General features: G+C 33.8%; 1 protein-coding gene across 1 annotated transcript; it reads left to right on the top strand.

Moving 5' to 3' along the window:
• Positions 1-341: 341 nt before the first annotated feature.
• On the top strand, positions 342-27016 carry LOC135839493 (muscle, skeletal receptor tyrosine-protein kinase-like). The gene is made up of 10 exons (XM_065355548.1): positions 342-652; positions 16725-16961; positions 17073-17185; positions 17300-17497; positions 17642-17834; positions 21808-21981; positions 24819-24940; positions 25027-25200; positions 25352-25510; positions 25601-27016. Exons 1-10 carry the CDS (start codon positions 649-651, stop codon positions 26177-26179), a joined length of 1953 nt encoding a protein of 650 aa, XP_065211620.1. The 5' UTR covers positions 342-648; the 3' UTR covers positions 26180-27016.
• The last annotated feature ends 137 nt before the right edge of the window (positions 27017-27153 follow it).

The following is a 27153-nucleotide window of genomic DNA, read 5'->3' on the forward strand; positions in this document are numbered from 1 at the left end:
AGACTAAAGAGAATATTATACGATGATTTATCGATTTTATTCTGTATTATTGGGTGTTATTATTATTTTTATAAACAGATATGTATTATGTAGGTACCTACATGTAAACTGCATAAATATGAACAAATTACAAACTCGTCCAATTATATGTACTTACAAATATCGTTCATGTAAAATAGGTACACAATTAAAAATATACAACACGAACCGATAGATTATATATACTGATACAAAGGTCTGTACACAGCTTCATGTAGTGGTAACACTGTTTCTCAGTGTTATCGTTCAATCGTATCTTTTATGGTTCAACACCGCGCATTTGAAAATTTGTTTCAAAATACTGTAGTAGCTTAATTACTGTACATGTGTGTTTTTCCTTTAAATTGTGAAACTTTGTATATGTGACCGTTATTCTCTCGTTATACCTATCTTTAAAATTTATTATTATTATATTGTTTTATATTCGTGTTGTTTTCGATTCACTTCTTACTTTTTAAAAGATCGTTCGATATTTTAACTATGGAAACTTTCACGTTGACTTTTATTCATCGTGATGTGACCGGGTTTTATCTAAATAAATTGCGAATTTATATCGATTGATTTATTATCCGAGTGATTTCTGTTGGTTATCCGTGTTCGCTGTTCAAAATGGGTAAGTGTACCTAGGTCTGTAGATATCTTTTATTAGCACGTATTTTAGCTCTTAGGTATACATATATCACACTTGACACCAGTTAGGTAGCATACCTACATTTATGAATTTGCCATTTTGCAATTATTTAACACCGGTTACGAACAATATCAAAAAATGAAACTGGATTATCGTCATTCAGTTATTTCAATTTCAGTACCTATGTCATTATGAAGAATAGATACCTATAGTTACCTACCTATCTATCAGATCAGAATTTTTGTATACACCTATTCGATTTACCTTTCAATTTCAAATCAAAAAAAAATGTGTACTTAGGTACATCGTATTGGAAGTGTCTAGTTGTGATTTCCAAGTGAATTAAAGTTTTAAAGATGGTTATAAAACGCCCTGTGACCGAAATTTTCGGTTCATTTTTCGGTGAAGATGAAATTTTTATGAAATAGAATAGAGAAAGATGTTGTAGAATTGATGAGATTCGATGAGATTTTATAGGAATTATAGAAAACTCACCAAAGGTGTGATACATGATTATGGGACAAGGACAGCTGAAAATTCTGTTTTCGTAATGTATTTTCTGACTGCAGAGATATCCTGTTCGAAAGTTCTCCCTTCTGGCAATTTCAACTACATATGTACTTGGACGCTTGAAATGCAAAATTGCTTGACAAGATTCAAGATTTCTCAAACCCCGAAATGATGAAAGGGGACATATGTGGATTGATTGTATGTACCTATTCGTGTGGAATTAGTTAGATTGGTGAATTTTTGGGTCAAGCATTTCGAAAAAACGAGGAAATTTTAATGCCTTCGTGACTAAACACAAAATTAAGAAAAAAATCAGAATTTTTCCAGGTGCTTCGGGTCAGTTAAAAATTATGGAATTTTGTTCAAATATTCCACTTTTTTTTCATGAGAAACGTCCACCAAGCTCCAAATCCTGAACTTTTAATAAAAATTTCCACTTTTAAATTTGTAAAAAAAAAGTTATCAAAATAGCTTAAATTTTGGTTTTGTGAATTTTGAGATCTAATTCTTTTTAAAAAATTCAATTTTAATTGAAATCGATCAAGCAGGACATCTCGAGTAATTTTTTGTTAGTGTTAATGAAGGAACCTATCAGCTACTTATAATTACGATTCTGATTTTTTTTCTCAATCAGAATTTGACAGCTCGAGAAAATCAGCTTCCACAAAAACTGAAATCGTGCAAATAGAAAACTCATGAGAGTCTAATGAGATTTTTAATTTTTTAAAATGGTTCAAAAGTTTTGTAAAATTAATGGAAACATTGAGTGGCCAGTTTGTCAGTTTGTTATTACATATCAAGAAAATTACATTTCTTTGACAGGTGCTTGTGCATCTTTAAAATCGTGAAATATATTATTATGATTGGACAGCTATGATTTTGAGATTCTAGATCATATTTCAACTACCAACGACATCAAAGTGCTTTGGAGACCACTTCTGAGATATAAGTGAAGAAAAAAATATGTATTTTTTGAAACCTCATTTTTTTTTCAGAAAAATTTCTTCAAAATTATGAAATTTGTGATTGGGTGGCTATAACTTAGGGAATTTTCATTCCAGGTCACATGGTAATTAAAATGCTTTGTTATTGTTTTTTTTTTTTTTTTTTTTTTTTAGGGGAGTGGGGCACAGTTTTGAGAGACATTTAGGCAGGCACATTTGTCACAAAAACATTAAATTATTTGAAAGATCTAGCCCTTGTATTTGACCAAGGCTATGGCTAATTTCTAAATGTTTAAAAAAATCCATTTTTCTGATATTTATTCTGAATATATTTTTTTTATCAAGTGGAAAACTTTTTAAATTGCTGAAATTGAGATTTTGACTACCTTTGATAGAAAATGTTTTTGATCGCTGGATTTAGTTTCTGTCAACTTGGATCCATTCCTAAGACAAGTTTTTGAACAATATACAGAAACTTTTATTATTTTACTTTCAAAAACTTGAAAGAAATGAAGGAAATAGGTTGAAAAAATACATGAAAATTATTGTTCTACGAGTTGAGCTTTAAAATACTCATTTCCAACGTTCAATTTTTTGAAAACATTTTTTGTAAAAAATTGCAAAATTCGAGAACAAAAAAAATGACCTGCGTAAATTATTAACAAGAAAATGGAGTGGATACTAAAATAATTTTTTGACTGAGAATTTAATAATAAAAAAAAAAAAAAAAAAAAAAAAAAAAACGTAAAAATAACCAAAAGCTTGTTAAATTTTTTGGTCATTTGAAATTGGAAAAAATGACCTAAAGATTGACATCACTTTTCCCCACAAGATTTTCCCGTATTCAAAAATAATGTTTTTGATTTTTTGACTTTTCAATGTGAAATATTTGAGAAGAAAAACTTTTTCAAAACACGAATTCACCCAAAAATAAACGATTTGTGAATTTTATTCAAATGTTGACTAAAGCCCTAAAAGTGATCTCGGTTTTTTATGACAATGACTTACGTAGGTGGACGCAGAATCTCAAAAATTATCTATATATTTTAGTGGGTAATTTTTTTCTAAAACAGGCTGAGTAGGAGCTAGAAGGAAAAACCACGACTTTTTCGAAAAACTGACCCCTCATTAAGGTATATATATATAATCTCATATCATTCTCTTCTCCAGCCAAGCACCCCAGAATACCACCGGAGGCTCCAGAACGGCTTGAATCTACCTCTGATTGACTCAGAAACGTTAAAATTTGAGTATAAAGCAAATTTTAGCTTTCCAACTTCATTACTTAGGCAACAATTTCCACTATAGTAAAAATCTGCTGGAGGCTATACCAATTTTAGAGGTCAAAACTAGGACATATATAGCAAATTTCATTCTTCCAGATCAATTTGATGAAATTTTGATTTCTTCATAATTTTCAAAAATTCACCTAAAAATGTAAAAATTCGCCTCGAAGCCTAAAATTTTTGCTGAGGATGTAGGTACCTGTTTCTGCATGCTCTTTTGATTTAGCTTCGATATAGTGAGGTGACAAATGAAAAAAAATGGCATTTGATGAAAGAAGCGTGAATTTTGGTATGATGAATTTTAGGGCCAAAATGAAGTTTTTAAGGTCCACCCCGCTCCTTCGAGGGGGGTGGACCCTACAATTTTGAAATAATTCCTGTCGATCGAGTTTTGGTCAGAAATCAATTATTATGGTGTCTGCTGTTAGGTATTACAGTGGAGTCTCGATAACTCGAAGCTGAAGGGAGAAGGAGTTGACTTCGAGTTATCGGAGTTTTCGAGTTATCGGAGTTCGAGTTATGAAGGTTAATTTTGGTATATTTCGAGTTAGCGAAGTTTTGAATCAGATGAGTGTTTTTTTTTACTAGAATGAAATGGAAACACGTATTATACCTGGTCGAAAAGATCAAGTATGGAGTATGGAATGAGATTGTACAATAGGTACCATTGAAGATAACCGATAGGTATGTGAATGTGAAAGTATTTTGTATCAATGAGATTCGAATTTACAAGTGTTTTCAACTAGAAATTCGAGTTATAGAGGCAAAACGTTGGCAACGTTCGACTTACAGAGGTTTTTCTTGTCTTTTTCAAAAATTTTACTTCGAGTTATCGGAGTTTTTGGACTTTTTACTTCGAGGTAAAGAAGTGAATTTTACATTGAGTCTTATGGAGAGTTGAAGGGAAACAGACTTTGCTTCGAGTTATCGGAGTTTTCGAGTTAACGGAGTTTGAGTTATCGAGACTCCACTGTAATTAGCACTTTCTATTTTCACTATTGGAACCATCCTCCCCCCTCTCCCCTTCGTGAGAGGCCCTGCCCCCTATATTGTGGATCTTGAAAACGGCGAGCTCAGAAACGTTATTTGGTGAAAATATTCTACGTAAAGTGTACAATTCATTTTGGTGTTTCAATTTTTGGTTCCCTCCCCTCTCTGCCCCCTGTGAAGCACCTCAAACTTGAAAAACATTCAAAATTGCCGTTATAATTGTCAATGACATGGTGGAAATGGTGAGCCAAATGCTAATTATTCTAGCTATTGGTAAGAAATAATATTTGTTGAAAGCAATACACACCGCAAAAAAAGATGACTCCCCCCTTACGTGCCCCCAAAGAACCCCCAATCGCAAGAAATTTTTATGGGTGGTAATTCAATCAGAATTGAAATATTAAGCCATTTACTGTTCAATATTGATCACTATGTTCCACTTGAAGTGTTAGAATCATCGTATACCCCTCACCCCTTCAAGGGGGCAGACTCCTAAAATGTGGAGCCGATAAAAAACCCATCTCCAGAGCTGAAATTCGGTAAATTTGTACTAGCTGAGTCATGGAAATATTTTTTGTTGTCCATTTCATCGGTTACCATCCCTTTCTTTTATAAAATTTCGAACTCTTTACTAGATATTAGGTATAAATTTTTTACATGAAACTATGTATTGCCAATTACTCTGTCTCTCGCCATGTTTACTTTCAAAATTTTCCGTTCCTATTTGATTATTAATTAGAATATAGAATCCTAGGTGAATCACAACTGAATCGCATTGCGAATCATGAAGTGAGGAATCGTAAGGAAATTGCAACTGACTTCGATTCCCAAGGAATCATATTCTCAGACGTGAGGAGTCTAATCATTTCTGGTTCTCATTCTTGGGATCACCGGAATTCAACTGAAAAAAGCTTGCTCTGAAGACCTCAGAATCGCCCCAAGTCTGAAAAAAACACATGCATTTTGAATGTTTTTCAAGTTTGAGGTGCCACAGGGGGCAGAGGAGGGGAGGGAACCAAAAAATTGAAACACCAAAATGAATTGTACACTTTATGTAGAATATTTTCACCAAATAACGTTTCTGAGTCTCGCCGTCTTCCAGATCCACAATATAGGGGACAGGGCCTCCCACGAGGGGAAGAGGGGGAGGATGGTTCCAATAGTGAAACTAGAAAGTGCTAATTAATACCTAACAGCAGACACCATAATAATTGACTTCTGACCAAAACTCGATCGACAGGAATTATTTCAAAATTGTAGGGTCCACCCCCTCGAAGGAGGGGGGGAGCCTAAATGGCTCCCGGTCTTAAAAACTTCATTTTGGCCCGAAAATTCATCATACCAAAATTCATGCTTTTTTCACCAAATGGCATTTTTTTATGAATTTGAGCTGTTTGCCACTCCACTATTATTAGTCCGGCATATGACAATAGGAGTAATTGCACCCCCCCCCCGATCCTCCGGGACAACTTTTTCCTAAAGGGGACATCCTAAGGAACATTTTAAAGCAAACTTGCCAAAAAAAAGTTGGCCTTACTTACAAAATGGCGGCCATTTTGATTGACAGGCCAGCCGAAATCGCAGATTTGGCGTTCTAACATAAGACTTGCACGAACTTTTTCAAACTTTACAAAAGTAGATCGAAAGATCATGCAAAAATTCATCACCTGTCAAAATTTCAAGTGCTAAAGTGTGTTTTTCAATTTTTGGTGAATTTTTGAAAATCGAATTTGGGCCAAAAATGAGGGAAAAAATCAAAATTTTACCAAATTGACCAAGAAAGCTGAAATTTGGGATATACCCTATTTCCAACATGCCAAATCGATTGGAAACGGTTTCAACCCGTTTTGAGCAGTTCTGGAGCCTCCGGCAGATTTTTGAAACTCGAAATTCCCACAAAATTCCATCAAATTGGAGTTGTAAAGCTAAAATTTATTCTAAAAAGTAATTTCAATACGCTACGAAGCACTGCAGGTGAATTTCAAGTCGTTTTGGATCCTCCAGCGAATTTTTGAAAATTCCTGAAGCTTCCAGCAGATTTTTGAAACTTTGAATTTTCACAAAATTTCATCAAATGGAGATGGAAAGCTGAAATTTACATTGCACTCCAATTTTAACACCCTCTGAAAACGACTTCTGGTGGATTTCAAGTCATTTTAGAGCATCCAACGACTTTTTTGAAAATTACTGGAGCCTCCAGTAGATTTTTGAAACTTAAAATTTCTCCAAAATGTCATCAAACTAAGATGCAGAGTCAAAATTCATTCTGCAAACTAATTTCAATACGCTACGAAGTTGACTGTTGGTGAATTTCAAGTCGTTTTGGAGCCTCCAGCAACTTTTTGAACGGTTGTATGACGTTTTTTTGGAACAAAACCATTTGAAACCACCATGTAGTCTGCGAAGTAAATTTCAGTTTGCCAACTCCATTTGATAAATTAATGTTGGGGAAATTTCAAGTTTCAAAAATCTACTGGAGGTTCCAGTAATTTTCAAAAAAGTCGCTGGAGATCCTAAAATGACTTGAACCCACCTGAAGTCGTCTTCAGAGGGTGTTAAAATTGGAGTGTAGAGTAAATTTCAGATTTCCATCTCCATTTGATGTAAAGTTTCAAAAATCTGCTAGATGCTCCAGTAATTTTCAAAAAAAGAGTCGCTGGATGCCCTAAAATTACTTGAGCCCACTTGAAGTCGTCTTCAGAGGGTGTTAAAATTGGAGTGCAATGTAAATTTCAGCTTTCCATCTCCATTTTGATGAAATTTTGTGAAAATTTAAAATTTCAAAAATCTGCTGGAAGCTTCAGGAATTTTCAAAAAGTCGCTGGAGGATCCAAAACCAGTGGCGCCCAGAGGTTGCAAAAGTGCTATTGCAGAAATTTCAGAAGGGCCCCAAATTTTTTTTCAGGAGGGCCCCCATTTTTTCAGAAAAAGCCTAATTATTGCCATGGGTATATTTAATTGTGCAATATTTTTTATGGGAAATTTGGATGAGTCATATCTTGTCTAGAACTATCCCCTAAATTCAAATCTCTCAATTTCCATTCTTTTTTAGAGCCCTGTATTGATTTGGTTATGATTATTAAACTGAAGTTGAATTTCCATTCTTGAAAATTTTTGAAAAATTGTGTACATAGCAGAACTTGAATTTGCGAGGGCAAAATGATGAAAAAATTGATTAGTCAAAAAGTAAAATAGCTGATGCAAAAAGTTGATTTTTGTAGCTTCAACATTTAAAAATTTCAACAATAGTTTTCAGGAAATTACAATATGTTCAAAAACAGAAATAGGTAAAGGCCCGAGCAAAGCGAGGGCAAAAGCTTTCGAAAATTGATAATTTTTAAAGTAAAACAACATCATTTTCGACGTGAGAAGTTAGGTTTTTTACCCCCAACTTTGGTCGGAGAAAAGAACAGGAAAATTATTATGATTCGAAACGTGAATACCTAGTATCATTCTTGAATATTCTTGATAATTCAAAAAAACTGGTTTTCATGACTTAGGCATTTTTAGTTTTCAGGAAATTATAATATTCTTAAAAATATGATGAATAAGGTTCGAGCGAGATGAGGACAAAAGCTCTCAAAAATTCACATTTTTTTTTTCTGAGGACATGATTTTTACATTTTTATAAAGAATAAATTTGTAATTTTCGGCGAAAAATAGGACATTTTTTGACATTTTATCGAAATTTGGGACTTTCTGGAAGTTCTGATTGAAATACATTGCATTTTTTTTTTTTGGAAAATTCCAGGTAAAACAACATTACCTACTTTTGATGTGAGAAGTGAATATTTCTTCTCTCAAACTTTGGTCAAAGAAGGGGAAAAAACGATCTGGCCCGGGCAAAAGCCTTCGAAAATTAATAATTCAAGAAGTAAAAACCTATGGTTTTTGGTAACTCTCCCAACTTTGCCCAAAAATTTCCAAGCTTTTATCAACAGCTTTCTGTCTTCAGGGATGCGCAGAAAAAATCTGTGTTTCGAAATGAGGGTATGAGTTAAGTCATGCTATTTGGGAGGGTGAGGGTGCATCGTTCTTTTGCCAATAAAAAATTGTAATTTTGACGCAATATTCAAAATTTTAAAGTCCTGAGCACTATGATATCAAACATTTTTGAAATGAAAAATTTGCATTTTTCATATGCTTTGAGTAATAAGTACGAGTATTATGAGTATTTTGAAAGCAGCAGGTATCATAAATGACCCAAGCAAAGCGAGGACAAAGTTTTGAAAAATTTGTGATTTGAGAAGTAGAACATCATCAATTTTAATGAAAAAATTCAGTTTTTCTGATTTCAACATTTTTCAAGTTCATTCATATAGGTTTCTTGAAATTGTAATTCTGTAGAAAAGAACCAAATTCGCCCGAGCGAAGCGAGGGCAAATGCTTTGGAGAATTTGTAATTCGAAAAGTAGAACAACATCAATTTTTATGCAAGCATTCAGTTTTTTTGATCTCTTCTTTTTCTAAATTTTATCAATGGTTTCTTGAAATTTTAAACGTAAAAAGGAGAATCAAACAGCAGTAATTTTGAAGTGAAAAGTCAGTTTTTCCATCACTGGAATTTTTGAAAGTTTGAACAAAAATATTTGTACATTCCAAGCACAATAATGAACAATTTCAAAAATAGAAAAACCAAATGAGCCCGAGCAAAGCGAGGGCAATAGCTTTTGAAAAAAATAAGAATTTTGAGGATAGATTGCCTTCAACAATTTTGCTGGCAAATTCCAAATTTCTACAGATCATCAAAAGTGGTCAATTTTAAATTTTCAAAAATCACAAAATCAGTACTTATCAAACGCGTTACCGACGAAATGCCTACTTGGTTCACAAAAATTTACAGAGAAATCGTAAAAATTAGGGCTTTAAGGTCCATTTTTCTAATCTTGATTTACTATGCATTAAAAATTCATAGCTCAAAAGGGGCCTCTTTTCACTAGAGGGCGCATTATCCACCCAGAGAACTTATTTCTTTTGGGGCTCACTTGAGCATAAATAGCATCAGCGAACTCTGTTGAACACATAGGCAAATATTCAACGAATAAAATATGTAGGTATGTAGATGTACCTTACATATGAATAATGTTGTATTGCTGTATTAATTATGGTACTGTACACACTCATTGTGTTGTGGTTATTTCTTTTTTTTTTTACTCTAAATAGATTTTTTGTGTACCAAACTTTAACTTGAGGGGCCTCAAATTCTACTGGGGGCCCCAACATTGCAAGGGCCCCTATTGCAGTCGCAATAGCGCAATACCTACGTGGGCGCCACTGTCCAAAACGACTTGAAATTCACCTGCAGTACTTCGTAGCGTATTGAAATTACTTTTTAGAATAAATTTTAGCTTTACAACTCCAATTTGATGGAATTTTGTGGGAATTTCGAGTTTCAAAAATCTGCTGGAGGCTCCAGAACTGCTCAAAACGGGTTGAAACCGGTTCTAATCGATTTGGCTTGTCGAAAATAAGGTATATCCCAAATTTCAGCCTTCTTGGTCAATTTGGTAAAATTTTGATTTTTCCCCTCATTTTTGGCCTAAATTCGATTTTCAAAAATTCACCAAAAATCGAAAAACACACTTTAGCACTTGAAATTTTGACAGGTGATGAATTTTTGCATGATCTTTCGATCTACCTTTGTAAACTTTGAAAAAGTTCGTGCAAGTCTTATGTTAAAACGCAAAATCTGCGATTTCGGCTGACCTGTCAATCAAAATGGCCGCCATTTTGTAAGTAAGGCCAACTTTTTTTTTTGGCAAGTTTGCTTTAAAATGTTCCTTAGGATGACCCGTTTAAGAAAAAAGTTGTCCCGGAGGATCGGCGGGGGGGGGGTGCAATCACTCCTATTGTCATATGCCGGACTATATCGGTACAAGCATTTTTCTGTGAGTGGACATATCTGCCTTGCAAAGTAAGCATAAAATCATCTCGTACAATATCTACCTCTCAATTCTGTTTATTGCAACGAATTTTATTCTACCAAACACGTAGATATTTATTCCTAAATCGCACGTTCATCTGCGATGGGTAATTATCGAATCCAAGAGCCTATAAAAATAATACGAGTATAGGTACTTGAGCGGTAAAATAGCTCTTGGTAATGAGCAGCAACGTTATCACTGATTTCTGCATGAATTAAAAGATAAGCATTCACCCATTAATCAGAGTTTACTTCATATTTTTATAAACTTAATTTCAATGCGTATACCATGCTCATTAATACGTAGCACCATGCTCAATTACAGTTTACCTATTCGTAACCAAATTTTAATGCATTATGATGGAAAGATATGGATGTTGGTATATCTTATTTCTAAAAATGTCAAATGTGTTGAAGAAGATAGACTGCACCTGTGTTTACTATCTTCGCAAATCGCAATGCATTATGGACAATTTTCTCAAATGGCCATAAAAAATAAATCTACCTATTCTTATAAATTCATCTGAGCGTTGCTCGTAATTATTAAACCTTAATTGCCAATTTTATAACCGAGATTGGCAGTAATCACGAAATTAAATTTAACACGACCCCCAACGATGTTCGTGAGCTATCATCCAGGCAATAAGAAATTCTCTAAAGCAGATCTCTAGCATCAAATTCGTATGTAGAAAATTACCTTCGACGCGAAAACTTGTTCAAAGGTGAATTATATTTGAAAACATAGTGATAACAGAAATAAGTAACTAATAACGTATTCATAATCATATTCACGCATCGATCACCTACATGAAGAAATACATTCCGTTATCTATGAAGGTGTGAAAAGAACGTACGTATTGTTTATTAGACAGAGAAATGAGGAAAATCCCCTGCAGTGTAGATAAACACTGTTCAGTACAGACGAAGACATATTTGCATTCATTTTTTGTCATTTTTAATCTACCTACATACTTGCTGGAAAAGATTCAATCTACATTCGTGTGAGATAAATATTTTTCAAAAGGTAAATCAGATCATGTGTAGAGGTCATCAAAGGATGACGAATAACGCAAATTGGACATTTTTTTTTGGTGAAGCTGTGGGGCTTTAAAGTTTTCCAAAATGGCCAATAATGGAAACTTTCATATGCAAATTGATTGGCCGGTTGTACGTGGTATAGAATTTTGAACTTTTTTTTTCAAATTGTAGTACTTTGAGAGGGTAATTGACAAATGATGTCAAAATCAGTGTTGCCACTTTCAAAAACCTGAAAAAATCGATTTAAAAACGTATAATTTAAATATAACCATGATCTTGGCAAGTAAAAATGCTGAAAAAATTCTCACTTTTAGTCCTTTTCACGTAGAATAACTAACATATCGAAAAAATTGAACTGGCATTTTTTTTTTTCATTTTCGAGAAAAAAAATTACAAGTTTTACACTTATCGCAATAATACCATCAGAAACCTACACCATGATCTGATTATTCCTAAATGAAATCTTGAGCTGAGATGTTAAGAAATTCTTGAGCTTGGTTTTCAGGTTTGATTGGAATTTTAGAAATGGTTCGAAAAAAGGTTGATGAATGCATTTTGTAATCCTGCATGTGTTGTGTAGCTCAAAATATTGCACCAAATTAGCCAAAGAAACGAATACATGTATCTAATCCTCAGTTTACCTTCGTAGGTCCTGGCTCTATCGACTTGTTTTCGATATTTATCATAGAAACGCGATAGTTGTTCTAAGGGTTAAAACTCTGTTTTCATTCAAAACCATTAGTGGTATTGTGCACAATATTTACTCAGTAACTTTAAAATAAATATACCGAGTAATAAATAAGGTTGAAGGTTCATATCTTAGAGCAAGTAGGTATCTAATTCAATGAATGAAGAGCGAAAAAAAAATATTTCGTACCACATTATAGATTACCTAGGGATTCAAAAATAAACTCCTCTTTTGGATTCACTTTTCACCTTTTCTCCCTTAAACAAAGATTCCCACAAGAATTCTGTTCAAATTATCAAGCTCATATGAACTTACAGGAACTATTTTAGCCTAATTGTTCACGTACATTGTACATAGATAAATAGCTAGGCACTTATTAATGAAACAAATAATCGACGCGTACCATTAGAAAATTAACGAAAACATCGATTAAACATTTTCAAATGATGGACCGATCTCAAATACATAGGTAAATAAATGAACAACAATTATAAAAAAAATTTAAATAGCATAATCATTAAAATGTTTTGATTATTACTTATTTATCAAAAAAAAAAAGTAAAAAATAAAAAAACGAGGGAAGAAACTTATACATTGCGGTGATCTACCTACCTATCTAATCTATATGTAATTTATATGGCAGAAATTATTGTATTCATTAAACGTGCTCATCGACCAGATAAGTACAGGACCGAAATTAATTTTATTAGCGAATTAAGCATGTGATTACCTTGTGTGTGCGAACCTTTAATAGGTACTTGAGGTGATTAAGTATTCTTGGCTATGTGCAAAACCTAATATACAAGCATCATAATTGCGCAAAACACCAGATAGATGCATTAAACATTTTTTATTTCTTTTTCAATAAACGAATAATTAGCAGAACATTTATATCAGGTTGATCTATGTTTCGTTCATCTTTAAATTTGCCATTTGATGGTTTATGGTTTATATCCAAAATTTTGAGAAAAAATATAGGTATAAAATGATTTTCTGCGCAAGATTGCGACAATTACAAAAATGTTAGAGCGACATAATTTTCAAATCAAAAAAAAATTTTGGTCAAAAATAAAGAGATTGACGGTGGGAATTTTGAAAAATGTTCACACAAAGCTGAGATGTAAAAGTTCAAAGAATCTATAATGTGAAAGCTCACTCACTGGGGTCAAATTTCATTTTGGAATTTTAGGTTAAAGTAAACTATTGTACAGTATGACACAAAAGTAGTGCCCGATGAGGGGAAAGAGCTAGAGAGATGAATGAAGCGGTGTTGAGAAGGAAAAATAAGAGATTTCAAAAGCAACCTTGAAAATTTCCGGCCCTGGCACAGGGTGTCTAACTGTCTACACATTGAAAAACCAGTTTGGTCAAAAAATTCAAACTGGTTTTTATTGGCGCAATGTATTCTACACACTAAGGTGACAAAAACGTGATATGAATTTTTTGAAACCGGTTCACTAATTTACAACCAGTCAACAAAAAATATCCAAAAATTGTAGGTAGAGAAAAAATCTTGAAACAAAAGTTGTAGAGCGTGAAAATTACACAATTCTATTTAAACACATTTTGAAACCGGTTCATTGGTTCGCATTTAGCAACCAGTTTTTGGCAATCACCTGAAAATTTAAAATAGAGAAAAAAGCTTGAAACAAAAGTTGTGGAGCGTAAAAAATTGAACCATTTTCGCTGATTGGATTTTGAAACCGGTTCATTAATTCACAACCAGTTATCAAAAATTACCCAAAAAGTTGTAGATGGTGAAAAAAGTTTGAACCAAAAGTTGTACAGTGTGAAAAATTAGGTACTCAATTGTGTTCAATCACATTGTGAAACCGGTTCATTGGTTTGCATTTAGCAACCAGTTTTTGACAACCACCTAAAAATTGGGGATAGAGAAAAAAGTTTGAAACTTAAGTAGTAGAGTGTGAAAAATTGAACCATTTGCGCTGACCGGATTTTGAAACCAGTTTATTAATTCACATCCAGTTATCAAAAATTACCTAAAAATTCAAGATCGAGAAAAGAGCTTAAAACAAAAGTTGAGGGGCATGCAAAGTGTTCAATCACATTTTGAAACCGGTTCATTGGTCTGCATTTGGCAACCAGTTATTAACAGCCACCTAAAAATTTAAGATAGAGGAAAAAAACTTGAACCAAAAGTTGTAGAGCGTAAGAAATTGAACCATTTTCGCTGATCGGATTTTGAAACCAGTTCATAATTTACAACCAGTCATCAAAAATTACCAAAAAATTAAAGATCGACAAAAGAACTTGAAACAAAAGTTGTGGGGTATGAAAAATTAGGTACACAATTGTGTTCAATCACATTTTGTAACCGGTTCATTGGTTTGCATTTGACAACCAGTTATTGACAATCACCTAAAAATTTAAGATAGAGGAAAAAACTTGAACCAAAAGTTGTAGAGCGTAAGAAATTGAACCATTTCCGCTGATTGGGTTTTAAAACCAGTTCATAATTTGCAACCAGTTATCAAAAATTACCTAAAAATTCAAGATCAAGAAAAGAGCTTGAAACAAAAGTTGTGGGGCATGAAAAATTAGGTACACAATTGTGTTGAATCACTTTTTGAAACCGGTTCATTGGTTTGCATTTGGCAACCAGTTATTAACAATCACCTAAAAATTTAAGATAGAGAAAAAAACTTGAAACAAAAGTTGTAGACCGTAAAAAATTGAACCATTTTTGCTGAATCAATTTTGAAACCAGTTCATAATTTGCAACCAGTCATCAGAAATTACCCAAAAATTCATGTTCTAGAAAAGAGCTTGAATAAAAAGTTGTGGGGCATGAAAAATTAGGTACACAATCGTGTTCAATCACATTTTGAAACCGGTTCATTGGTTTGCATTTGGCAACCAGTTATTGACAATCACCTAAAAATTGTAGATAGAGAAAAATGTTTGAAACAGAAGTTGTAGAGTGAGAAAAATTGAACCATTTTCGCTGATCGGATTTAGAAACCGGTTTATTGATTCGCATCCGGTTATTAAAAATTACCCAAAAAGTTGTAGATAGTGAAAAACTTTTGAACCAAAAGTTGTAGAGCGTGAAAAATTAGGTACACACTTGTGTTCAATCACATTTTGAAACCGGTTCATTGATTTGCATTTAGCAACCAGTTTTTGACAACCACCTGAAAATTGGGGATAGAGAAAAAAGTTTGAAACATAAGTTGTAGAGTGTGAAAAATTGAACCATTTTTGCTGATCGGATTTTGAAACCAGTTCATAATTTGCAACCAGTTATCAAAAATTACCCAAAAAGTTGTAGATAGTGAAAAAAGTTTGAACCAAAAGTTGTATGGCATGAAAAATTAGGTGCACAATTGTGTTAAATCACTTTTTGAAACCGGTTCATTGGTTTGCATTTACTAGCAACCAGTTTTTGACAACCACCTAAAAATTGAGGATAGAGAAAAAAGTTTGAAACATAAGTTGTAGAGTGTGAAAAATTGAACTATTTTTGCTGATCAGATTGTGAAACCGGTTCATTAAATCGCAGCAAACCATCAAATGTTACCTGGTTGCAAGTTGATTATCCATTTCAAAATCTAATCAGCAAAAATGGTTCAATTTTCGACGCTGTACAACCCTTGTTTCAAGCTTTTTTCTCTATCTTCAATTTTTGGGTGATTGTCAATAACTGGTTGCTAAATGCAAACCAATGAACCGGTTTCAAAATGTGATTGAACACAATTGTGTACAGAATTTTTCATGCCCCAAAACTTTTGTTTCAAGCTTTTTTCTCGATCTTGAATTTTTAGGTAATTTTTGATAATTGGTTGCAAATTATGAACTGGTTTCAAAATTCGATCGGCGAAAATGGTTCAATTTTTCACGCTCTACATCTTTTGTTTCAAGATTTTTTCTCTATCTACAATTTTTGGGTATTTTTTGTCAACTGGTTGCAAATCAATGAACCGGTTTCAGAAAATTCATATCACGTTTTTGTCGCCTTAGTGTGTAGAATACATTGCGCCAATAAAAACGTTGAAAGCCCTTATTTTTCCGTAATCAACGCCGCTTCATTCATCTCTCTAGTTCTTTCCCCTTAGAAGGGCACTACTTTTGTGTCATACTGTAGATCTCAACTCAATTTCAACATTGGATCAAGGCGCAGGCGTTGCGTTTACACACGCAAAATACCAAAATAAGCACCTATATTATTTTGAAATGTGAAAATTCACCAGATAGAATCAAATTTCATCTTGGAATTTTGGTGGAAATGGACTAAAAAATTTTCAAATAAGTATTTCAAGGATTAGGTAGGTATTCAAAAGAACATAGGTAATATGTATTATAAAGAATTTACTTGAATGGGTAAATAAAACAAGCGCGTGGGTCAAAATTTTCCCACGACATAACGCCGTGAAAAAAACTCGAGCGTCGGGGTCGCGGTTTTTGAAAATTTTACTGTGGGAGCTAAACTCAAAACTGGCAGCTAAATTTTAATGGTGTGGTATCTTGGGCCAATGGCTACCACTGAGACCCCTTCCGGTATCCAAATTCTTGGGGGACACTTCATGAGATTCTCGTAAGGTCGCTCACAAATATAGCTGATACTTATTATATGTACACCTACCTAAACTTACCATTACTAAATATACACAAATGCATAATATGTACGTTCACGACCTCTGTGTGCACTTTTCAGAGGACACGCTTATCATATGTGAAAGAAAGGACGCTGGCAAGGCATGCGGAATTGGTGGAATATGCGTAAAAAAACCAGCAAAGGAAACAACAACAAAGGAACCAGCAAAGGAACCAGCAAAGGAACTAGGAAAGGAATTAGGAAAGGAACCAGCAAAGGAACCAGCAAAGGTTTTATGCATGTGCGTTCAGAGTGGAGACTATTTGCGCAAAGATACTAGATGCGGCTTAAACATAGGTAAGTGCAAGTGTAACACATTGTTTCTTATTTCATCTTCCTTATTCTTTTTTTTTTTTTTTTTTTTTGCCACAATGCTTTGATAGTAAGTAATCAACTTTTAATTTTCAGTTAATAAAACGGATTCGTTTAAAAATGTGAAACTAGAGATACAAGTACAAACCGTTGCAGATAATCTAGGCAGTAATATTAAACTGAAAATTCCAGTTGAAGCTTCAAACAACGTAAGCTCGTCATTAATTTATTTTATTTTTGTAAATAGGTACCTATAACTTATGTATTTTGTATTCCTCAAACTAAGTATGTACCTACTAATAAGTGTGCGTTTTTTTTTTCAGACGACCAATTCTACAATACCCATAAATCCCACAAATGCTCCTGTTCCAATCAATAATTCAGCCATTAATGTATCACTCGACCAATCTATGATTATACTTTTAAGCGTAATTGGGGTCGTATTCGTATGTCTCGTGATAGCCGTATGCTTACTGTGCATTTGCTGTAAATTAAAAAAGAAAACCCCCGATAAAAAGAAGGTGAGCCTATAAAATAATATTTCAAATTTCATATTTTAAAATAAATAGGTACCTACCTAAGTACATGAGGTGCAAACGACACTCTATAGGAAATTACGTGAGAACTTAGTGATAATGATTATTTACCTAATGATTCTTTTTCAGGGTTTTCCCATTTCGTTAGTAAAATCAATTATTGAAGAAGAGCGATATTTGCCGAATCCTCAATACGACCCCACCAAGCCGAAGATTGACATTGATGCTGTAATAAGATCACTATCGGTACCTTCGCTGAATAAAGAATCGATAACAGATCTCCAAAAAATAGGAGAAGGATATTTTGGTGAAGTTTACAAAGGTGTGTAAGCAAAAATTAGCAATGTAGGTATACCTCTTACCCGCCATTAGCCATTCAGATCTGAACTAGGTTGAAAATTCGTGATGAGTGGTTTGGATTTATTTTAGCTCTCTCTAAGTTGATAAAATCGATCTTTGGAGAGGAAAAAATTCGATTACAACTTTACAAAATCTTTCTGAACATTTCAAAAAAAAAAAAAAAAAAAAAAAAAAAAAATGTTCAAAATACACATTCGAGCAAAATTTCATGCGGCGAATTTTATACGTTTCAATTATTGATGAATTTTTCAAAATTAAATCTGGCCCATTTTCCTTCAAAAAAAATAAAATTTCATCATTTTGTGATTTTCCAAATGGATTTGTGAATTCGGAAAAATTCTCATTAAAAAAACTGAATTGGATTTACTCTCTTGTTTGTGACCTATTATCGATAGATTCAGAAAAAAACTTCAATTTTTTTTTTTTGGTTAATACAAATTTAAAATTTTGCTCATCGATTAAGTAGTATTTTCGAAAAAGAAAAAAACCTTCGTTTACAAATGTCTAGGTCACCTGGTCATTCAATGTAAAAAGTTTAAATTGAGGTTTTTACCTACTTCATTATTGTTGTTCAAAATTGAATAAATCGAGTCGTTCGCGAATGATTCACGAAAAATAATTCAATGAATCGAGTCATTCGCAAGTAATTCATCAACAATATTCGTTCGCGAATGATTTACTAACAATTGATAAATTCGTTCGTGCTGAATGATTTACCAAAAATTAATCATATGAATCGATTCGTTCGTCAATGATTCATTACATATTTATGAATCAATTCGTTCGCTAATAATTCACAAAAAATATTTCAATTCGTTCGTGAATGATTCACCAAAAAGTGAGTGAATGAATAGATTCGCTCGCTAACGAGTCAGTTAAACGAATCAATTCGTCTGCGAATGATTCACTAAAAATTATTCAATTTGTTCGCGAATGATTCATCAAAAATTGAGTAAATGAATCGATTTGTTCGCAAACGAGTCACTTATACGAATCTATTCGTTCGCGAATGATTCATCAAAAATTGAGTAAATAAATCAATTCGTTCACGAACGAGTCACCTATACGAATCGATTCATTCGCGAACGATTCATCAAAAATTGAGTAAATGAATCGATTTGTTAGCGAACGAGTCACTCATACGAAACAATTCTTTCGCGAATGATTCATCAAAAATTGAGTAAATGAACCAATTCGTTCACGAACAAGTCACCTATACGAATCGATTCATTCGCGAATGATTCATCAAAAATTGAGTAAATGAATCGATTCGTTCACGAACAAGTCAATTATATGAGTCAATTCGTTCGCGAATGATTGATCAAAAATTGAGTAAATGAATCAATTCGTTCACGAACGAGTCACCTATACGAATTGATACGTTCGCGAACGAGTCACTTATATGAATCAATTCGTTCGCGAACGATTCATCAAAAATTGAGTAAATGAATCAATTCGTTCACGAACGAGTCACCTATACGAATCGATTCATTCGCGAACGATTCATCAAAAATTGAGTAAATAAATGAATCGATTTGTTCGCGAACGAGTCACTCATACGAAACAATTCGTTCGCGAATGAGTCACTTATATGAATCAATTCGTTCGCGAACGATTCATCAAAAATTGAGTAAATGAATCAATTCGTTCACGAACGAGTCACCTATACGAATCGATTCATTCGCGAACGATTCATCAAAAATTGAGTAAATAAATGAATCGATTTGTTCGCGAACGAGTCACTCATACGAAACAATTCGTTCGCGAATGATTCATCAAAAATTGAGTAAATGAACCAATTCGTTCACGAACAAGTCACCTATACAAATCGATTCATTCGCGAATAATTCATCAAAAATTGAGTGAATGAATCGATTTGTTCGCGAACGAGTCACTCATACGAAACAATTCGTTCGCGAATGATTCATCAAAAATTGAGTAAATGAATCGATTCGTTCACGAACAAGTCAATTATATGAGTCAATTCGTTCGCGAATGATTCATCAAAAATTGAGTAAATGAATCAATTCGTTCACGAACGAGTCACCTATACGAATCGATTCATTCGCGAATGATTCATCAAAAATTGAGTAAATGAATCGATTTGTTCGCGAACGAGTCACTCATACGAAACAATTCGTTCGCGAATGATTCATAAAAAAAATTGAGTAAATGAATCAATTCGTTCACGAACGAGTCACCCATACGAATTGACACGTTCGCGAACGAGTCACTTATATGAATCAATTCGTTCGCGAACGATTCATCAAAAATTGAGTAAATGAATCGATTCGTTCGCGAACAAGTCAATTATAATAATCAATTCGTTTGCGAATGATTTACCAAAAATTGAGTGAATGAATCAATTCGTTCGCGAACGAGTCACTTATACGAACCAATTCGTTCGCGAATGATTCACAAAAAATGATTTAATTCGTTCGTGAATGATTCACCAAAAATTGAGTAAATGAATCGATTCGTTCGCGAACGAGTCATTTATACAAACTAAATTCTCCGGAATGATTCCCTAAGAATAATTCAATTTGTTCGTGAATGATTCACCACAAATTGAGTAAATGAATCGATTCGTTCGCGAACGAGTCAATTCGTTCGCGAATAATTCGTCAAAAATTGAGTAATTGAATCGATTCGTTCGCGAACGACTCACTTATACGAATCAATTCGTTCGCGAATATTTCGTCAAAAATTGAGTAAATGAATCAATTTGTTCGCGAATGATTCAGTAAATATTGATCAACTCGTTCGCGAATGGTTCACTTAGAAATCAATCAATTTGTTCAATGGCCAATCGTTCGTAAATGATTCTCTTTAGGAGCTCCATAACAAGATGATCAAAAAAAATTAAAAGCTTCAATTTTTTAATGTTTTGGGAATCGAAGATGGTTTTTTCTAAAGAGGATTAGACACTTGAAAAAAATTCTGACACAGAAATAGGAAATTTTCGAAAAAAGTTTACTTACCGACTTTGATTTATATACCTACCATTTAAAATTTTTTTTCCACCTTTGGAAGGCTCAAGGCTCAAAACAAGATGATTCCTAATTAGAAGAATTCTGACGCAAAAATTCAAAATTTTGGATAAATTGGTTTTTCTAAATATTTTTATTCGTTTTTTATCGGGAGGCATTTACGATTTGGGGGAGGGGGGGGGTCAAAATTTTTGTACAGTCTGAATAGTTTCAAAAGAAGTTTTACGAATTTTGAAAATTTAGTAGATACTGAGTAGATCTAGTCGATGATCACAAGACAGTAAACCCGGGTTTATAGGCACTGAATTTCACATTTTTATGGCCATTTTTAAAAGGATTTTTCAAACACTGGAAAATCCAAAAATTCGCCAGAGGCTCCAAAATGGCTCGAAATCATCATCAATCGATTTTAGAGGTCAAAAATAGAATTTATAAACCTAATGTCAGCTTTGTATACCTGGATTTGGTCAAAATCTGATTTTTTTAATGGAAAATGGCCCAAATTTAAATTTTGAAAAATTCGCTAAAAATCTAAAAATGGAATTCGATTCTTAAAATTTGGCTTATTTACTCGTACACTGGTGTATTCATAATCTAGTAATTGACCCCCCCCCCCCCCTTCGAAATGTTTTCATTGTCAGATCAAAAAGTTTTTCTGTTGGTGGTGGTACCTCTGTGGTTAGTTTTTCTGTGTAGGTATCCTAAAGATCAGGCTAAAGAAAGGCTCACCCCCTTTACGAGTGTAATAATCTTGTAATTATAACCCCCCCCCCCAAAAAATCAATCAGGTACCTACTAACTATTAAAATTAGAATTGCTGGATTTGAGCAACGAGAAGATTAGGAAAAATTAATTTCGATATTTTTTTATCGCCATTCTGTATTAATTAGTACAGGTAAATGTAAAGGTTCAATTTTTATAAAACATTTCTTTGCACTTTCACAGGGCAACTTCATTCGATAGACGTTGTGGATCGAGAACATCTTGAGACGGTAGCCGTTAAAATGTTGAAAGGAGGTGTAAATTTAGCAGCCATCGAAGATTTCTTAAGAGAGGTAGAAATCATGAGTTCCTTTCAGCATCCGAATATTTTAACGTTGATTGGAGTATGTCCTCAAGGTAGTATTTCTTGAAATTTCTTATTCATACTTGTATTAACATAGGTATAATTAGGTATAGGTAACTAAGTAACAATAGAAATATCGCAACCATTTCAACATTTTTTAAACCAGAAACAAAAAGGAATCAACAGAGAATCTGAAAATACACGAGAAGCAAAAATGTCAAATTCTGAAATTAATTTCAACTTATTCAATTCTTGGCGAATTTTTGAAAATTCAAAACGTGATAAAAGTAGCATAAAAAGCTGAAATTTGTTTTGCACTCCAATTTTGATCTCTCGAGTCGACTGAAGGATTTCAAAAAACACTACGATGGGGTGAAAATGAAATTCAGGGTATATAATCTTAGTCCGGCATATGACAATAGGAGTAATTGCACCCCCCCCCGCCGATCCTCCTGGACAACTTTTTTCTTAAAGGGGACATCCTAAGGGGCATTTTAAAGCAAACTTGCCCAAAAAAAAGTTGGCCTTACTTACAAAATGGCGGCCATTTTGATTGACAGGTCAGCTGAAATCGCAGATTTTGTGTTTCAACATAGGACTTAATATTGCACGAAATTTTTCAAACCTTAAAAAGGTAGATCGAAAGATCATGCAAAAAATTATCACCTATCAAAATTTCAAGGGCTAAAGCGCGTTTTTCGATTTTTGGTAAATTTTTGAAAATCCAATTTAGACCAAAAATGAGGGGAAAAATCAAAATTTTACTAAATCGACCAAGAAAACAGAAATTTGGGATATACCCTATTTTCAACATGCCAAATCGATTGGAAACGGTTTCAACCAGTTTTGAGCAGATCTGGAGCCTCCAGCAGATTTTTGAAACTCGAAATTCCCACAAAATTCAATTGAAATTCATTTTAAAAACTTAATTCAATACGCTACGAAGTACTGCAGGTAAATTTCAAGTCGTTTTGGAGCCTCCAGCGACTTTTTGAAAATTCTTAAAGCCTCCAGTAGATTTTTGAAACTTTAAATTTTCACAAAATTTCATCAAATGGGATGGAAAGCTGAAATTTACTCTACACTCCAATTTTAACACCCCCCAAAGACGACTTCATGTGGGTTCAAGTCATTTTAGAGCCTCCAGCGACTGTTTTGAAAATTACTGGAGCCTCCAGTAGATTTTTGAAACTTGAAATTTCTCCAAAATTTCATCAAACGGAGATAGAAAGTCAAAATTTGCTCTGCACTCCAGTTTTAACACCCTCTGAAGAGGACTTCAGGTGGATTCAACTCATTTGGGAGCCTCCAGCGACTTTTTGAAAATTGCTGCAGTCTCCGCCAGATTTTTGAAACTTCGAATTTTCACAAAATTTCATCAGATGGAGATGGAAAGCTGAAATTTACTCTACACTCCAATTTTAACACCCTCTGAAGACGACTTCAGGTGAGTTCAAGTCATTTTAGAGCCTCCAGCGACTTTTTTGAAAATTACTGGAGCCTCCAGTAGATTTTTGAAACTTTAAATTTCCCCAAAATTTCATCAAACTGAGATGGAGTGTCGAAATTCATTCTGCAAACTAATTTCAATACGCTACGAAGTTGACTGCTGATGAATTTCAAGTCGTGTTGGAGCCTCCAGCGACTTTTTGATAGATTGTATGGCGGTTTTTTTTTTGGAAAATTGACATTTCCTAAAAGTAGCTGGAAGCTTCAAAACCATTTGAATCCACCATGTAATCTGCGAAGTAAATTTCAGCTTGCCATCTCCATGTGATAAATTAATGTTGCGGGAATTTCAAATTTCAAAATTCTACTGGAGGCTCCAGTAATTTTCAAAAAAGTCGCTGGAGGCCCTAAAATGAACTGAACCTACCTGAAGTCGTCTTCAGAGGGTGTTAAAATTGGAGTGTAGAGTAAATTTCAGCTTTCCATCTCCATTTGATGAAATTTTGTGAAAATTTAAAGTTTCAAAAATCTGCTGGAGGCTCCAGTAGTTTTCAAAAAAAGTCGCTGGAGGCTCCAAAACGACTTGAAATTTACCTGCAGTACTTCGAAGCGTATTGAATTTAGTTTTTAAAATAAATGTCAGCTTTACAACTCCAATTTGATGGAATTTTGTGGGAATTTCGAATTCCAAAAATCTGCTGGAGGCTCCAGAATTGCTTAAAACGGGTTGAAACCGTTTCCAATCGATTTTGCATGTCGAAAATAGGGTATATCCCCAATTTCTACTTTCTTGGTCAATTTAGTAAAATTTTGTTTTTCCCCTCATTTTTGGCCTAAATTGGATTTTCAAAAATTCACCAAAAATCGAAAAACGCGCTTTAGCCCTTGAAATTTTGATAGGTGATAAATTTTTGCATTATCTTTCGATCTACCTTTGTAATGTTGATTCAAATCAAACATTTTCTCCAGTGATTATTTTTCAAATAAAAAATTAATTAAAAGTTCATCGTTCGTGTGGAGGCATTAAAGAATAAAGCTAAAATTGGGTTGGACCCCCCCCCGAGTCAATTGGTGATGGTTTCGAAACGTTCTGAAGCTTTCAGTAGATTTTTGAACTTTCCATTTTTTGAAAAAATGCGACGAGTGGGATGAAAATGAAATTCAGCTCTCATAAACTCATCCGGTTTCGATTTAAGTAGGTCCGAATTTGAATGTTTAGAAATTCATTAAAAATCTAAAAATGATTTTAGGCAAGTAAAATTTTTGCAAATCGAGTACATATTTTGGAGTCCTATTTTGAGTCCTTTTTGTATGGTTCAGAAATTGTAGGTACCTACTGTTAGTTTGGATTTTTTCCTAGTAATAGACTTGAATTTTATACGTAGGTTTTGAATAGAAATATGTACTTACCTGTAAGTTAATATTGATGTTTCGTGTTCAGGAAGCTCCACACCTCCTTGGATGGTATTCGAGTTCATGCCTCTTGGGGATTTAGCCGAACTGTTGAGAAGTAATAATCCTAGACTTTGTCCAAATGCGTCGAATTTGCCTAATTTAACTGGGGTAAGAAACACTAAAATCACTTTTGTATCGATGTGCTTACTGGTGCGCCAGATTACTCATGTTTTTAAAAATCAATTGTGTTGCAGAAAGACTTATTATCAATTGCATTGCAAATCGCTTCCGGAATGGAGTATTTAGCTGCTCAACGGTTCGTGCATCGAGATTTAGCTTGCCGAAATTGTTTAGTTGGGGAGGGACTGACGGTGAAAATCTCGGACTTCGGAATGAGCCGAGATGTTTACACTTGCGATTATTATAGGGTAAGTCTACGAAACCCCTATCTATGTATTAGTGCCTATACTCAGTACTCGTATTAGATAAGTTTAAGTTATTTCTCGAATGAGAGAAGAGAGTGGTAGAGTACAAGTTGATTAATTTATCTGTTTTTGTTTTTTTGCATTTTGAATATAGATTGGAGGTACTAGAATGTTACCTGTGCGGTGGATGGCACCCGAAAGTGTTCTACTCGGAAGATTTACCCTAGAGTCGGACGTATGGTCCTACGGTGTCTTGCTCTGGGAGATCTACACTTTCGGGTTGCAGCCATATTTTGGTTATACCAACGAACAAGTATGTTTTGAGTACAGTATAAACGTATGCTTAACCTATATTTTGAATCATCGCCCAACTAATCAAATTGTTTTGTTTGAAAATTACCAGGTACTGAAACTAGTTACAGGCGGTACTCTTCTAGAAATCCCTACAAATTGTCCGAACGAGGTCGATGAAATCATAAAATTGTGCTGGAAACATCAGGAGAAGGAACGGATCCAATTTATCGATATCTGTAATCGATTATGCATCCTGAAAGATCGTATGGCTGAAAATCCCTCTCCAATTATACCAAGACCACCTCCCATGCCAGTGACTGTTGATTTCCCTTTACCATACGACGACGACGACGACGATGAAGATTTTGATGACGATTTAGATGAAGACAATTACCTCCGGCCGACAACCCTACCGATAGTGCCTCCTTGGCCTGAACCTGACACGGAACCTGAAACTGAACCTGATACTGAGCCTGAAACTGATTCTGAAACTGAACCAGCGACTGAATCTGCGATTGAGCCTTGCCCTGAACCTGAACCTGCACCTGAAGGTTCAGTGGCAGGTTCAAGTGAACCTGAACCTTTGACTGAATGTGCTGCTGAACCTACCACTGAACCTGAACCCAAACTCGAAACTAATCCTCAAGTCACATCTAGAAATTCGTATATTGAAATAACGATACCTTGAAATAATTTTTCAATTTCTTTATGGTTCAAGTCGAGATGTACGATAAGATGGAACCTCGAATGAGAAAGGCATAAGTATGAATAAATCCATGAAGTTTGTGTGAATACGCTTGCAGTAGTTACAGTCCACAGTTTTGGCCAGCTCTTCATTCATTTGATACATTGATTTGAATTATTTTTGAAAATCACGTCCTTCAAAAAGGAGATCAAATTCCAAGTTTTATAAGACTGATTGAATACTCATAGGTGAATGTCAAATTCATTTTTTGTAAGTTTTTATGTACAGAAATAAGAATAATGTATCTACCAATAATACTCAAAGAGCAAATCGAAGACATGAGGAAAATTCAAAGTATTATTGGATTGAGGAGAAATTTTTTTATAAATGTTGTTCTATTCATAATGAATATGTATTTACATATGTACAAACTTGAATAATTATTGAATTTTTTCTGTACATTGTTACCTAGGTCTACCTCTTGTAATTTATTGAAAATAGGTAGGTACGTTGCATCATTTTTCGGCGAATGAAGATGAACTTCAAATGCAGATGTGAAAATGAATTCTCAAACCCTCCAACATCAGAAAAGCCAGACTAAGTTAAAAGGGAATCTTTTCAAATTTATGCAACCAAAACTTTAGGTACTTACTGAAGTTACTTTTTTGAAAACTCAAAAAGGCTATTGATACATATGTTTAATTTTTAAAATTAATACCTAAGTACCTATGTACAAATATTACTCAAATCATAAAAGCACTGTTGATATGATCGTTTCTGTAAGATGTTTTTATAAGTTTTGACTGTGTTTTTAATTACAGAAAATTTTCATGATTTTTATGCTGATTTTGGATTTTATACGTTTTTTTTTTGCTCGATTATTTTTTATTTTTGCAATGTTTTGTCCACTTTTATTCATGTTTTTTTACTGATATTCTAAGCAATTCACATATACGAGTATTTCGGTGATGTATTTG

Source organism: Planococcus citri, chromosome 3, assembly GCF_950023065.1.
Source record: "Planococcus citri chromosome 3, ihPlaCitr1.1, whole genome shotgun sequence".
NCBI lineage: Eukaryota > Metazoa > Arthropoda > Insecta > Hemiptera > Pseudococcidae > Planococcus > Planococcus citri.

Bases quoted from the DNA above. Each gene is read 5' to 3' on its own strand.
- LOC135839493 (XM_065355548.1), top strand. The intron at 17,498-17,641 runs GTGAGCCTATAA...ATTCTTTTTCAG, and splicing joins AAACCCCCGATAAAAAGAAG to GGTTTTCCCATTTCGTTAGT. The intron at 21,982-24,818 runs GTAGTATTTCTT...TTTCGTGTTCAG, and splicing joins GATTGGAGTATGTCCTCAAG to GAAGCTCCACACCTCCTTGG.